Genomic DNA, 15,948 nt, shown 5'->3' on the forward strand with positions numbered 1-15,948 from the left:
AGAAAAGTGCCTTAACTCCTGTATGACCTCTTTGCCCTCCCGAATTACCTTTTTATTTTTTTTAATGAGAAATGTTGACTCAGATCTCTACCAACATCTTTTCAAAACTATTCTCTTAGGTCATCTTTGTGAAGTAAATATCAGCGGTTCCTACCAGCTGCATATTCCCATTTCCAGACGTGGAAACATGAGGATGGATGTTGGAACCCGAGTCCACCCTGACGCAGGGAGCTGGGTCTTGGACCAAGAGTGGGTGTTGTGCCAGGTCTCTCCATGGGCTCCATTTTCTCTGATGGAAAAATAAAAAGAGGAAAGCAGTGGCGCTTTCCTGAACTGGTAGATCCCTAAGGCAAGCAGGGTTTGACTTTCCGCCTGGGGAACAAGGGGCCGAATCGAGCACTCCAGAGCCAAGCTCGCTCACTAGCAAAACTGGTAGTGAGTTTTGACTTTTGCTCCAAGTTCAACATTTGTTTGTTATGGCAAAGAAGCCACAACTTTGAACTTGGTGGAATTTATTTTTTAAAAGATGTTGGGCATTATAATTTTGCGTTCTGGGATTTAATCCTAAAACAAGAATGCTCCCGATGGCCAGAGATAGGGAGAGATGCGTTTCTCATCTTCTCATTTTTTTCAAACCCTGTCATAAACTCCTTGGCCAATGTTGGATCTTTAGGGATTTCACTGTTGGAATTTCACTTTAATATCAGTGCACAAAGTTTGGCAGAGACCATCTGACTTTTTTATTTATTTTTTAGTTCTATTCGTTTTGGATCTGTTAGGGCTGGAAAATATTTGTCGCTGACTAGCATTCTGTTTCCCCAGAAATAAAAAGTCTCGGTAAAAGCCTTCCAGTGTAACCCGAGAAACAGAAGCCCTCTGCGTGGCTCCCAGGCGTGGCCTTTGCAGGGCGGTGGGGGAGAAAGTGGTTTGTCCCAAAAGGCAAAGGCCCCAGAAAGAAGTTTTGGAACGCTGGTGTTTGCACACTCTCTCTGTCAGCAGGCGTGGAAGGAGGTCTGGAAAGGAGGCCCTTGTTGTGAGAGTGGAAGGGGCCTTGGCCCAAGTCCGGGTCGTGGATGCCGACGGGCCGGAGTGCGGGAAGCAGACGGGACTCTCCCAGGGATGATACCCGCGGCCTCCAGCCTCCAAGCAGTAGGGGTGGGTTTCCAAACTGAGGGGTCCAAGGCCCACAGCACAGCTGCGCTCCCTGGACCTCTGTCCACCAGCCTTTCCAGAGTCTCTGTTGCTTCTTCTCTGGGGGCGTGGCACCTGGCATGACTCCTGGTGTGGCACCTGATTTTGTGGCACTTGGAGGGAGGCTGTGCAGGGCCTAGAGTGTGTCTGGCTATTGGCACCCAGGGAAGGCCTTGGGAAAAGTCAGGTGGGTTGTTTTTCTGAAGGGGTCACTGGGCACCCCGGTTCCTTCGTTTAGGGAGGACCCTGTTGCTTTGCAGATTCATTTCTGTGTCTTTTCTGGGCCCAGTTCCGCCATGGGCAGGCCCGAGGTGCACTCTCTCTCTCTCTCTCTCTCTCTCTCTCTCTCTCGACTCTTTGGGTCACACCCAGCGATGCTCAGGGGTTACTCCTGGCTCTGCACTCAGGAATTACCCGTGGTGGTGCTCGGGGGACCATACGGGATGCTTGGAATTGAATCCGGGTGAGCTGCATGCAAGGCAAATGCCCTACTTGCTATGCTATTGCTCCAGCCCCATGAAGTGCTCTCTCCTCCTGTGCGTACGTCTGGGCTCTGCTGGAAGCCCGGGCTGGCCAGGTGGTGACTCCTGTCTCCTCCCCCCATAGTACCCCAGGGTCCCCAGAATGCTCAGGGCCTGCCGTACCTCAGCAGGCAGTGAGGGGAGGGCCTCACCGCTCTGCTCACGTCATCCCTGCCTGCTCCGGGGACTGCGGGGCCACTTCTAGGGACAGAACAGTGGGACCCGCCATGCCCTGGGCTCACCTCCCACAATCCTTGGAACAAGCCTTTCCCATTTTCACTGAGCACCCACTGTGGCTGGTCTCTAAAATGTTCTCCTCACTGTGTCCGTCGGTCCCTGAGAGGAGCAGCCCATGAAGCAGTCTCCCAGTGCTTCTCTGGTGGTGTCAGATGGCTTCCTCCAGACAGGCAGCCAGGCCAGGGTATGGTTGGGAGCTGGGATCTGAGCAGTATCAGGAAGAGTCGACAGCCTTGTCTGTGCCAGGGTGACCGGAGCATCAACCTTCCTTCACCCATAAAATGGGGCCCCAGAGGGCAGCTGCCCCAGAGAGGCTTGTAGTGGCCGAACGGGATCACCTGGCAGGTCAGCCTGCGTGGTGTCAGCACAAAGTCCCCGAATCACCAGGGGCTCGAATGGTCTCACTTGTATCACTAGCGATCCTGCCCAGCCTCCATGGATGCCAAGTCAAAGTCCGGCTAGATTTGCCACCCAGACAATTCCACGTGTACCAGCCACGGGCACAGTCGCTCTGCAAAGCCTTTTCAGCCCTTACGTGTGCCCCAGAGCTGTCTACTTTAATAACCCCGGAAATGCCAGCAGTCGGGTCCCGATGGCCATAGCATTCCCAGTGATTCTCCAGATATTTGTTTGGAATTGTTCCAGTCTCTTTATTTATATTGTCATTAATCCGTGGATTAATCATCAAAAGAAGGAATTTACACATCAGGAATGGAATCGTAGATCAGTTAATAGTGAAGGAAGAATCAAAAGCCAAGTGTTGAGTTCCCCCATCTATGCAACATTGCTTCCTTCATGGTGGGTCATACTGGATTTTCTGTTTGATTTTATTTTGGGGGCCACACCTAGCAGTGTTCGGGGGTTACTTCTGACTCTGCACCAAAGAATTACTTCTAGCAGTTCTCAGGGTCCGTAGGGGATACCAGGGATGGAACCCGGGTTGGCCACGTGCAAGGCAAATGTCCTACCAGCTTTACTTTGGCTCCTGTGCTTCATACTGGAATTTAACACAGTTAAAAAAAAAAGATTCTCATTTGTTGACTGAACCATTACTTCAAGTGGTATGCTTTTGAGAGTTGTGTTGGCCCTTCTAACTTCCTCTGAGGAGAAGAAAGACTATTTCTGAGAGCTCTTATCTTTCTTTTAATCTAAAAACATAATGAAAAGGAGTAATAAAAATATATGTGGAGAGATGACTGCATTTCGGCCACATCTGCATCCTCTTTGTTTAATACCAAAATCTCCATCCATTCTCCTTTGAAAAATGAATCCATGGGGAGGAAGAATCAACAGTTGATGGGATGTTTGGCTGCGTGATCAGATGAGTGATGGGTCGTGCGGTTGGGGGTCCATGGGGGTTGTTCATTTTCAGGCCCAGTTGCCTTGCCCACGGACTGCATTTTCTTGGGAATCGGCTCCTCTGCAGAGTGGCCGTTCAAGCGGAGACTTGCCAAGGGCCGAGACCCGCTGCAGCTCTTTCTCACGCAGCAGTGACGAGTGGGCTACAGCAGGGGTGGAGGCGGAGTGGCCCCTGGGAGGAGGGTGGCGTCCCCTCCATCGGGTGCGGGACCTCTGGTGCCATCCGACTTCACCCCCACAGGCCAGGCGCTGGGCCCAGTATTTCTCCTCGCTGCCCCCGATTCTGTGGGTGGGTCGCAGGGATTCTAAACAACGCAGCCAAGAGAAGACAGACGCCTTCCCGATAGGCAGAAATGAGCATGACGCGGTCACCCAGTCCCGGGAGAGGAGGAGGGTCTCAGAGAGAGGGCAGCCGGGTGGAAGAGAGACGGGGTGGGGTGGGGGGGGGGGTGAGGCACCTCTCGCGGGTATGGAGGGCTGCCTGAACTTTCCCCTCAGCCGGGAAATCCCGGCTTCCCTCCACTGTGGGGGAGTGTTCTCCCCAGGGGGAGGGCAGGCGCCCCCTCCCATGGGAAAGCATTAACCTGCAGCCCTAGGAGAAGTGGGTGGAGTGGGGCGCCCTGACAGAGAGCCACGTACACTGCAGAGCTGCCGCTCACATACGGACCAGACCCACAGAGGCCGCGGCCTGGGCAAGGCCGTGATTCAGCAGCAGGAAGCCCAGGACTCCCTCTGAGAGCAGAGGAGCACTGTAGCACTGTCCTCCTGCTGTTCATCGGTTTGCTCGAGCGGGCACCAGTAGCGTCTCCATTGTGAGACTTGTTATTACTGTTTTTGGTATATCGGATACGACACTGGGAGCTTGCCAGGATCTGCCGTGCAGGTAGGATACTCTTGGCAGCTCGCCGGGCTCTCCAAGAGGGATGGAGGAATTGAACCCGGGTCAGCCGCATGCAAGGCAAACACCCTACCCACTGTGCTCTCGCTCCAGCCCAGCTGAGTAAGATTTATTATTTATTTATTATTTTTGCTTTTTTGGGTCACACCTGGCGATGCTCAGGAGTTACTCCTGGTGGTGCTCAGGGGACCATATGGGATGCTGGGAATCGAACCCGGGTTGGCCGCGTGCAAAGCAAATGCTCTACCCGCTGTGCTATCGCTCCAGCCCCCAGAGTAACATTTATTTAGGGGCAAACATACATTTATTACACAGTGGAACTAACGAAATTTCAGGTGCAATGAATGAATCTTTATATTTAACAAATATGCCTTTTATATATTTATCAAATGATTTATATATTTAAATTTATATTTATCAAGTGATTTATATATTTAAATTTTTAAAAAATATTTTTAATCGAATTACAATGACATACACAGTTACAAAGTTGTCCATGATTGGGTTCCAGTCATACAACGTTCCAACACCCGTCCCTTCATAGGGTGCATTCCCCACCACCAATGGTGCCGGTTACCCTCTCCTACCCGACCTCTTCACCTCTTGCCTCTATGGCAGCCACTTCCCCCCACCCCCTCTCTCTGTCCTTTTGGGTCTTATGATTTGCAGGACAGATAATGAAAGGTTATCAGGTATATTCCTTTACCTACTTTCAATACTCGGTTTCTATCCAAAACGATAATTTCCAAATATTATCATCATTTTGGTCCCTTCTTTATCCTAACTACCCTTTGTCACACACACACACACACACACATACACACACACACACACTTTTGTGGCAAGCTTCCATTCATTGACAAGTCCCCCTGGCTCTTTTTACCCTGGCCTTGGATCTGGAAACTGTCCTCCCGTTGTTCATCAATTTGCTCGAGTGGGCCCAGTAACGTTTCCATCGTGAGACTTAGTTGTCACTGTGTTTGGCATATCGAATACGTCACGGGGAGCTTGCCAAGCTTTGCCATGTGGGCAAGATACTCTCAGTAGCTTGCCGAGCTCTCCGAGAGGGGCGGAGGAATCAAACTCAGGTCGGCCATGTTGGCTGCGTGCAAGGCACACGCCCTACCCGCTGTGCTATCGCTCCAGCCCTGGCCTTGGATATTAGTCTCATATATATATGAGAATGCAGTCATTCTGTCTGTCCTTCTCCTTATGACTCCTTTCACCCAGCATGGTACTCTCCATGTTCATCCATTTAAAAACAAATTTCGTGGCTGCATAGTATTCCCTTGCATAGATGTACCATAGTTTCTTTATCCAGTCGTCTATTCTGGGGCACCCAGGTTGTTTCCAGATTCTGGCTATTGTGAACAGTGCTGCAGTGAACATACAGGTGCCGATGGCGTTTCTGCTGTGTGTTTTTGGTCCCCTGGGGTACATTCCTGGGTTGTATGGAAGCTCAATATCTAGCTTTTTTTGAGGAATGTCCATATTGTTTTCCAAGCCTTTTATATTTTTTGAAGCCTCAGTATTCTCTCAAGTGCTGATGTGTACATGCATTATGCACCGAGGGCCTTCGCACCTTGTGAGAGCCTGAGTGTGGTGGCGATGGCTATTATTGCCACTGATCGAATCCTGTGGCGTTTTACTTCACACAATCACAAGGCACTCTTGCTTATAATGACGCTTCTGTGGAAACTCCACACGCTGTCACACCACTCTGGGCTTCTAATTCCTGTAAACCTGCCCCAGGCATGAGTGTCAGGAAGATGGAAGTTCTGGGCTTGGAGCGGGTGGTTCTCCATGGCCTCGGGCCAGCAGCGTTGGCATCCATTCCCCTTTCTTGGGAACGCAGTTCGGCAGTCCCTGGCAGGCCTGTTGACCTGGGATTCTGGGCATGGGGCCCTGTCTAACCCTCAGATCTGATTCTCTCCCACTGACTTACACTTAGCCTGAGTGAGAATTCAGTGAACACGCTTACGTTATGCTAAAGTATTCTCCTCTGCCCTTTCAACTCCAAGAAACAGCCTTTAATAGATGCTCATGAAATGTTTGCGTCTACATTGTCGAGGTTGTTGGTTGGCCAGCAGTTCTCCTTCCAGAGATGCATCCTCAGATCACAATATATTTATTAAGTGTGGGCTGGAGCGATAGCACAGTGGTAGGGCGTTTGCCTTGCACGCCACCGGCTCGGCAGAGCTGGGTTCGATTCCTCCGCCCCTCTCGGAGAGCCCGGCAAGCTACCGAGAGTATCTTGCCCGCACGGCAAAGCCTGGCAAGCTCCCCGTGACGTATTTGATACGCCAAACACAGTAACAACAAGGCTCACAATGGAGATGTTACTGGGCCCGCTCGAGCAAATCAATGAACAACGGGAGGACAGGGCTACAGTGCAGTGCTTCCCGATATTCTACCGGCATCCCAGTAAACAGATGACATCTGTCCAGATTCTCCTCAGAACTACCCAGAGTTATGTGCCTGCCTCTGCTCGCTGCCTCTTGTTTTGTTGGCCTTCTGGTTGACTTTGGTTTGGGGAGGTTTGAGTCTTGGAGCCACTGCTGGAAGTCCCTGGGGGTTTTGAGCCCGGGGTTCCAGGACTCCGAGCTGTCTCTCCAGGCCCGGAAGAGAGGGTCTCACAGAGAAGTGGGTTGTGCAATCCCAAGAAGCGTTTCTGTGGCCGCTGGATGGACCCGCCGATAGCTCTTCAGATACAGAGGTGCCCGCGGGTGACCTGCCAGTGCGTGGACACTCACATTTCAGGCTCAGGATTGAAAGCGGGAGGCGGGGAAGCATGCAAAGTTGGAAAAAGCCTTGGAAGGCGTTTGGCAGGGCAGGGGCCTCCCCGCTCCACCCCACGGAGCCCTGTCGGAAAGCTTTCACAATCACGATCATCCTGTTGTTCGTCGATTGCCTCGAGCAGGCCCCAGTAACGTCTCCTTCATCCCAGCCCTGGTGTTACTCCTGGCTCTTCACTCAGGAATTACTCCTGGCGGTGCTCAGGGGACCATATGGGATGCTGGGAATCGAACCCGGGTCGGCCGCATGCAAGGCAAACGCACTCCCCGCTGTGCTATCACTCCAGCCCCAGCCTTGAGATTTTAAAAAGTGCCATACTCAAGGCTCTTTCAGGGTTAGGAGAATGAGACCCATCATTGATACTGGTATTTGGCATATTGGGTATACCACGGGGAGTTTGCCAGACTCTGCCTTGTGGGCAGGCTACATTCGGTAGCCTGCCAGGTTGTCCAAAGTAAGAATGAGATAGTAAGATGCTGGGTTTTATAGTCTCTGGGTCTTGGCCGCTGATGGGATTACACGGCACCAGGGGGCCAGTTGGTGGGTGTGACCCCTGCCTACTGGAATTCGGAGATCTGGGTGGAGGATGCTCAGCCCCGATCCGAGCAGGCTTGGAGATCTCAGCCCCGGGACCCGCATGCCTTTATTCCTCTGCCGGTACCTTCATGTCAACAGCCAAATGTGAAGGAAACAAACAATTCACGTGGTGTGAATGCCGCAAACCAGAATGTCAACGTGAACGGCCCAGGGAGAAGTAAGGCCCAAGAAGGCTCATTCTCACGGAGTTTAAGGGGCAGTGTCTAGCCGGGCCCAGGGGAAGCGGAAAGCACCACAGACGGCCCTCGATGTCGTCCCTCGGACCCTGCCTCTGACTGGTGACAGGCCTGTGAGACGCAGGTGTCAGAGCAGCGCCCAGGAGGGAGTGTGGCCTGGGCCCCTCAGTCAGGGATGCACCCCACGCGCAGAGTCCCACCTCTGTCCACGGCCAGAGAGAGAATGTGTCCCCTCTGCAGGCAGAAGGGCTTCAGGCAGCACGTGGACTTTCCTCTCCTTTTCTTATCTCTTTGTTTTATTTTCTTGATTTTTTTTATTGATGGAGGTTGCATGATTTATAGTATGATGGTCTCACTAATTCCAACGCCACACCCCCTCCCCAAGGGCCCAGGCCCTCGCTTCCAATTCACCCCACCCCGCACCTCCAACCCTCCCCTATTCTCTCTCTCTCTCTCTCTCTCTCTCTCTCTCTCTCTCTCTCTCTGTTGATCAGTTGTGTGAATCAGTTTTTCCCATTTGCTGCCTTTGGCCCTCTGTGATTCCAGATGTGTAGCCAGTTAACTTCCTTTTCTCTTTCTTTCTTTCTTTCTTTCTTTCTTTCTTTCTTTCTTTCTTTCTCTCTCTCTCTCTCTTTCTTTCTCTCTCTCTCTTTCTTTCTTTCTTTCTTTCTTTCTTTCTTTCTTTCTTTCTTCCTTTCTTTTTCTTCACTGTGATTATAAAGCTGTTCAGAATACAGTTGTTTCAGACATCCCATGTTCCAGCATCAACCCCTTCAGTGTGACCTTCCCTCCACCCACATCCCTGACTTCTCTCTGACCCCTCCAACCCCCACCCCCTCGCCTGCCCCCCAGGCAGGTGCAAAGTAATTGCTTCTTACAACACAGACCTCACAGTGCTGTTACTAACGTCCTTGTCTGAGGTTTACTGAGCCATTTGGTGCTAGCTGAGCCTTCTGTGTTGGTTTCTGCTCCTGAGCTCAGCGGGTTTCCACGCAACGTCCCCATCTAACTGGCTGTGCTCCTACTGGGCTGTCGGTACTGGGAAATTTGGAGCATCCAGGAGCTGTGAACTGGGAGGACTCAGCAGCCTGGTGTCCCGCCAGGCCTTCATATGCCAGTGGGAGTGGGTGTGGACAAGGGGCACTGGGCGTCCCCCAGGGCGGGGACTAAGCCTACCCATCCCAAGATGGCTCTAGAGATGCGGGCCTGGAGCTTGGGCCCGCCTGAGCCCGCTCCTGCTGTGTAGCTCTGAGTCCCACGTCTAAGAAAGGTCATTCTGTCATGAGTCTTCTCCTGAGGCCGAAGCCCAGAAACACGCCCGGATGCTGGTGGGGAACCAGGGCAGCCTCCTTCCCTCTAGGACCCAGCGTGACTCTCACTCGCACCTCTGCCTCCTGGGCCTGTGTTGAAGGGTCACGTGTTCCCGGAGGCTCCCACCCCATGCCCCCTGCTCCGGCCTTTGTGCGGTGACCCTGACTGTCCCCCAGGCCAGCCCTTGGAGCTCCTGGACAGGGCACCCACAGCCCTTCCCCCCTCCCCGGACCCCCTTGCTATGCTCTGCAAGGTCTGGTGGGCTTGCTGCTTCTCTTGGCTGGGCAGCTGGAACGCCCCAGACCCTTTTCCTACCGACCCAGGAGCCCTCAGTTGGGGTGGGAAGCTTGCCCTCCCGCGCATGGCACACGGCATGGGGGGCCCAGGGCCCCATCCCAGCAACCCTCCCAGGCCCCAGTGGGTGCAGCCCTGGAGCCTGGGAGATGGGCGTGTGTCTGGGGTTCCCCCGTCCCCAGACGGATGTGGGAAAGCCTGGGAATGAGAGCCGAGATTCTTAAATTTTTTTCTCCCCCTGGGTCAGCTCTCTCAGACTGGGCAGGAGGGAACGCTTGAGTTTCCGCAGAGAGTGTCTTCCCCACCCGGACTGGGAAACCTCAGTGTAGGGTCCGTTCCCCACCGCCCAGGGCTCCTGGCCACCTCCTGGCCACCTCCTGGCCACACCCTCCCCGCCCCATTTCTCCCCAGATCTTTCCAGTCTGAGCTGAGCTTGCAGATTTGGCGCCAAAACACGCCACTCACTGCTCTGGGGTCACGCAGTCCTCCCTGGCGGAGGGAACGCCCAGAGACGGTCTGTTCTGGAGGCAGGCGGCCCCTCCTGTGGCTGTGCTTTGGGTGGACCTGCGTGTGGCTGGCTGGGAGGTGGGGTGAGAGAGCTGCTGGTGGGGTGACCTGCTCCATCCCGCCCTGAGTCTGTCTCTCGGGGAAACTGTGCTTGCCAGGATCGATGCGGTGCATTTTCCATCCCGCGGGAGGACTCGGCGATGCGTTCGGGTTTCCAAGAGGCAGCGCGAATGAGAAACTCCCAGTCACAGTTGGAAAACTTGCAGTGCATGGGAAAAATGATTAATTAAAAAAAAAATCTTCCAGGGGGCTGAAACGATAGCACAGAGAGTAGGGCATTTGCCTGGCACACAGCAAACCCGGGTTCGATTCCCAGCACCCCATAGGGTCCCCCGAGCACTGCCAGGAGGGATTCCTGAGTGCAGAGTCAGGAGGAACCCCTGAGCATCGCCGGGTGTGACCCCAAAAGCCAAAAAAAGTCTTCCAGTGCTTACAAAGGAGAATCCAGCTGGACCGAGGGACTAGGGTGGTGTTTTTCCTGTCCGAGGGGCCTCCCCACTGCCTGCCCGCTTCCCACCACATCTTTCTCTTCCCAGGGCTGACCCCTGGCTCCCGAATCAGAGCTCACTCCGTTTCTCCCTTCCAGGGGCCTGTCCAGTCACCCAACACTCAGGGGGACTGAACCTGCTTCTTCTGGAACTTGTCTTTCTGCCTGTGCTTGGGACTTGGCCTGCCTCAGTCTGAGGCCCCCCTTGACACCCCCAGTCTTGTTGAGATCAGGGAGAGCACACGCTGAGTCCCTCCTGCATCCACCCAGCACCGCTCATCTTCCTGAAATGAGCCTCCCACAATCCACACCCAGCCCCGTTTCCAGATCGGCTCTTTGCCTCTTCTTCGTGCTCGGTTGTTCCAAGGTGGGGCGCAGAGATGCGGTTCTGGTTGCACTCTGGGTGCGGCCTTCTTGGACAGCTTCACCCGGGTCCCCAGGTGCGTGACTGCTCCACGATCAGCTCGGTGCTGTGTCCTCGTTGATGACAGCCCCTGCCCTGTGAGAGCTCTGTGGTGGTTGGGAGCAGGTGCTGAGGAGTGACCACGGCAGGAATGAGTATCCCCGGGTGGGGGGGGTGGTGTCTCCCGTTCCCAACTCCCTCTCCATCTGTAGCAAAGTCTTTGTTTTGGTTTTAGTTTGGGGGCCACACCTGGTGATGCTCAGGGGTTACTCTGCGCAGTGCTCAGGAATCACTCCTGGTGGTGCTCAGAGGACCCGATGGGGATGCCAGGGACCAAAAACGGGTCCGTCGTGTGCAAGGCCAGCTCCCTACCTGCTGGACTATCCCTCCTGTTTACAGAAAAGTCTTTTTGAGTTGCCCAGTTCAGCGCTGTTTCTTCCTCTCTCTGTGCTTCTGAGTCCCAGGTGACATATCACGCGGGGTCTTAGTTGGGCCCTGCTCATCTTAGTCCAGACTGGCTGGGCACCTACTGAAATTAGGGGCATTTCATTGGCCACCTATGCCCTGAAGACCTCGGGAAGTGTCGGGTGCATGTAAAGGACTTAATGGAAATCGATGGTCACAGGGAAACCAATGATTTTTAAAGCTCTGTTCCCTAAGCTGAGAGCAGGCGGTGAGGAAGACTCAGAGCAACGCTGTCCCTGAGCAGGGGCTGCTGCTGGTGCCGGGTGGGCCCTTGGTGTCGCCTGAGTGTGCCCCAGCCCGGTGACCTCCGTGTGCTCTCCTGCAGGTGTGCCTGGTCGCCTACCTCGGCCTGTTTATGCTCTGCGTCTCCTACCAAGTGGACGAGCGGACATGTCTCCAGTTTACTATGAAAGTAAGTCGTCCTTTCCCTGCCTCTTTCTCTCGCCACACGGAATGGAACACGAGGACAGAATGAGGGCGTGCCTCTCGCAGGAGCCGCATCTCTCATTGGCCTAGAAAGTGCATTTTTAGACCACCCCCCAAAAAAAAAATTAATAATTGCTCCCGGAGGACAGGCATTCGTCCAGACCCCCGAGGCGGCGCTGAGCTGCTCCTCGGTGCTCGGTTCTATGAACAGGGTTGGCACGGGGCCAACGGGGCATACGGAGTCGTCTTCATTGTCCTTAAAAGGAATATGGAGAAGTCACCAGCACCACGAAAGACTTGGCCAGAGAAAAGGTGTCTGTGTTGGCGCCCACGTCCGTATCTTGGGAGTGATTTGGAATATTTGAGCAATGAAGCGGTCTGCCTCTTCCCTCCCGTAGGTGGGAATCAGTGACACAGAAAGAGTACACTGGGTGGATCCAGATGGCCCGTGCCAGCGTCCAGGGCGGGGGTGGGCCGGGCCGGGCCTGGCTGCGCCCATGTGTGTCTGACATATGTGCGTTTCTGGTCTGGTGGAAACAATGTCTTCGGTTGGGCCAACTCGAGTCAACAGTGGTTTCCCTGCGTGGTTGAATCGACTCCAACGGGAAACAGGGCCCACCCTCTCAGCGTTTCGGGAGATAAACACCCCGACTTGGCAATCAGAGCTGGGAGAAATCAGATTCCTACTTTTTCCTTCAGCTACTGTAACAGAGAACTGAAAATTTGGTCCTTTTCTTTTCTTTTTTTTTTTCTTTTTGAGAGGTGAGAGGTGGGGGTTCACCCAGACCGTTCACTGCTCTTTAATAACTGATAACTACAAACCGATACTGCTTTATCACTAAGCAGGAAAGCATAAGGCACAGGAGAGTAACTCTATTATTCGAACGTAGGAAGATGCAGAAAGTCAGACAAGCCGAATCCACTACAAATAGAGCTCATGGCCGAAGAAAGCATTGCGCTCATGTGGGTATTCACGTATGTCTAGATGATGTGAAAGAAATTGAAGGGGAGAAAAATGTTCACATTATCTCAACTAGCCAAAAACAAAAAAAGCAACAACCACCTGGTCATATACAAAACAGACAGTGTGTACCTAAAGCAGGAAAAAAAATTATTCTTATGTCTGTAGACAAGGTTTGTTATCTGGGAGTGAGTGGCCTTTGTCTGCATTATCTGGTGTTTTCCTGCAGTGCTGCAAACTTCTCTGATAGTTAGGCATGGCTTTTCTGATGGGAAAAGTTGCCGGGGCTAGCTGTCCACACCGAGGTTCTCCCTGGGGTATACACTTCTCCTCTTTCTTAAGCAAGTCTCATTAATAAACACTACCTTGCTTCACACACACACACACACACACACACACACACACACACACACACACACACCAAGTTCTTGGTTGGTATTTTTTAAATTGATACAGGTAGAATTTTTGACAGCTCAGCCTACGTTTGGGAAATTTGATTTCGCTCCCTGCAAACTCCCTAAGCAGAGGCCAGAGGGCCCGCGCCATAGAGGTCAGCGAGCCAGCTACACGGTAGCGAGTCCAGTAGCCCGTAAGGTGCTTACCATGCACGCTCTCCATCCGAGTTCAATTCTGGACATCCCAGATGGTCCCCCAAGCCCACCAGGAGTGATCCCTGAGCACAGAGCCAGGAATAAGCCCTGAGCAATGCCGGGTGTGGCACAAAAAATAATAGAAGGCCAGAGAGCTCAGGCATTGGGCACATTTAGTTCCTTTGGTAGAGGCCTGGTGAAAAAGCCAGGCTTGGGGATGAGTCACTTGGAAATCCAGGTCTCCGGTAAGTGGCCTGTGACGTTACAGACACTTTACTCACCAGGTGAAGCTGCCTAGATGCGGGTGTGGGTGGCCGTGATTCCCCAGAGGATCCCAGAAACAGTGAAACGAGAAGGATCGCCTTCCCCAAGACGCGCCCAGACATCTCAGCATAAGAAGCCAGGGCAAGACCCACCCCCAGCCCACCCGTCTGAGGCCCCGAGGCCCCAGCAGCCCCCGTCCCTCCCTGGTGCAGTGCAGCCCAGGGCGTCTGCCATGAGCCCCGCAGAGCAGCTGGCAGGAAGGACCAGGAGTCATGGGGGCCAGGGCAGGTGATGGCGGCTCCATCTGCCTCTCCCCAGTGTAGGGGTGGAGAAGCCCCGTGGCAGGCTCAGTCCCGCGTGGCTTCACGGCTGAGTCCCTGCACTGACACACCACACCGTGTGGCTCTGAAAATTCATTTCCTTCCGTTCAACTCCTGAGCACAGGGCAGGCAGCAGGAGGTGACGGTAACACACACACACACGTATGCACAGAGCACAGCAAGCAACATGCAACACACACGCGCACACAACACCTACACAACTGTGAAATGTAGCACACATGCTCACACAGTGCACTCACGCCACCTACACATCTACAATATAGCACACATGCGTACACAGTACACTCACACCACCTGCACACGTGTGCAGGTGAGCACTCATGAAACACGCGCACACACCACCTACACATGCATGCAACACAACACACACACCACCTACACATGTATGCAACACAGCACACACCACCAGTGCACGTGTGAAGCAAGGACACATGACACGTGTGCAAAAGCACACGCGTCACCCATACATGCAATTCAGTGCCCATGCCACCAACACATGCAGCACAGCTCACACATGACACATGTATGCGTGCACAGTGCACTCACCACCTACACATGCGTGTAGCAAGCACCCTCCATACATGTTTATCACAGCACTCATGCATGGCACATATGTGCATCACCACCTACACATGATACATGAATGGACACACCACCTACATGTGTATGCAGCACAGAAATACATGACATATGCACGCACACAGACCTATAATACAGTGGCACACGCATGTGCAATACCGTGCACACACTACACATGTGCATGTGTGTGGGCACCTCCCACATGGGCACTCACACGATACATGTGACTCATGTGTGCACATGATACCTACACATAATGCACTGTGCATTTACACATGTGTACACACCTGTTCATGCGTGCTGGCACGCCTCACACATGCATGTTTACATATACGTGTACATCAACCCCCTCGCCCCCAGGGACAAGAGCCACACTGGCAGCACCTTTGTCTCAGGGCAGACCAATCTTCTGTCCCTGCCCCTGGCCTCGGCCCTGGTTCGTGGGCGCGTGGATGGGGGTGGGTGGGTTGCTCCCCGCAGCCTGGCTCTGGGACAGGCCTGTTGGGTGTGGCGGGTGTGTGCGGGCACATTCCCGGGTGCCTCCTCCCGCACACACGCAGCCCGGCCGCGGCAGGCCTTGGGGCTCGGGAAGGTAATTACCTCGCAGCCAACCGCCCTCCTGCCGGTGTCGGCGCGTGGGGGCGGCAGCCCGGCACCAATTAGAGGCAGGCGGACGCTTACATAACAGGCTGCCAGCCGGGCCTCTCCAGGCCTCCCCAGGTCACCGGAACACCGCCATTCACCGTCACTCTGCCCTGCTGCCCAGCAGGCCGCTTGACGAGAAACGACAGATTCTAACCCAGAAGTTTGCTGCCGGGAGTATCACAGCCCTGCAAGAAGGTGCAGCCCTGGCTAGGCTCACAGCTGTCCCTGACGTAGGGTGCTGAGAGCAGACCTTGCAGGGCCAGAGAGCCAGTCCAGTCTGTGAGAAGCAGGAGAAAAACAGTGGCATTTTCTTTCTTCTTATTTTTTTTGCTTTTTGGGTCACACCCGGTGATGCACAGGGGTTCCTCCTGGCTCTGCACTCAGGAATTACTCCTGGCGGTGCTCGGGGAACCCTGTGGAATGTTGGGAATCGAACCCAGGTTGGCTGCGTGCAAGGCAAACACCCTCCCCACTGTGCTATTGCTCCAACCCCAACAGTTGCATTTTCAAAGCAGCTCAGAGCCTGCTCACTGGCTTCTGGCGTATTTAAGATGCTCAATTAAAATTGAGCAATCAGCGTTCCTGTAAATGTTTACATGCTTTCTACAAGCCAAGCCAGCATTCTACTCCCACATGTCTGTGGAGAAGACAAAGCCACTAGGAGCTGATCTCGGGGCCTGGGGAGCAGGCAGGTCCTTCCAGCTCTGAGAAGTCGGTATTTCACAAATCCTTCTCTGGGGCCACTAGACACCGAGCCTGCCCTGTGCCCGACAGACTCCAGCTCTTCTCTCCCTACAGTGAGTCTGCGGAACAGACATTCCTGGTGGCCGCTCAGGGCTG

The 15,948-nt window shown here is 53.8% G+C and overlaps 1 protein-coding gene across 1 annotated transcript in view; it reads left to right on the top strand.

Moving 5' to 3' along the window:
* The window catches only part of SSPN (sarcospan), a 40,655-nt gene that overhangs the window by 18,408 nt on the left and 6,299 nt on the right, over positions 1-15,948 (top strand). The window contains exon 2 of the mRNA XM_056134631.1: positions 11,628-11,714. Coding sequence (XP_055990606.1) covers positions 11,628-11,714 — 87 coding nt within the window. The remainder of the gene's footprint in view (positions 1-11,627; positions 11,715-15,948) is intronic.

The sequence above is a fragment of the Sorex fumeus genome, unplaced genomic scaffold (genome assembly GCF_029834395.1).
Source record: "Sorex fumeus unplaced genomic scaffold, SorFum_2.1 ptg000100l, whole genome shotgun sequence".
Taxonomy (NCBI): Eukaryota; Metazoa; Chordata; class Mammalia; order Eulipotyphla; family Soricidae; genus Sorex; species Sorex fumeus.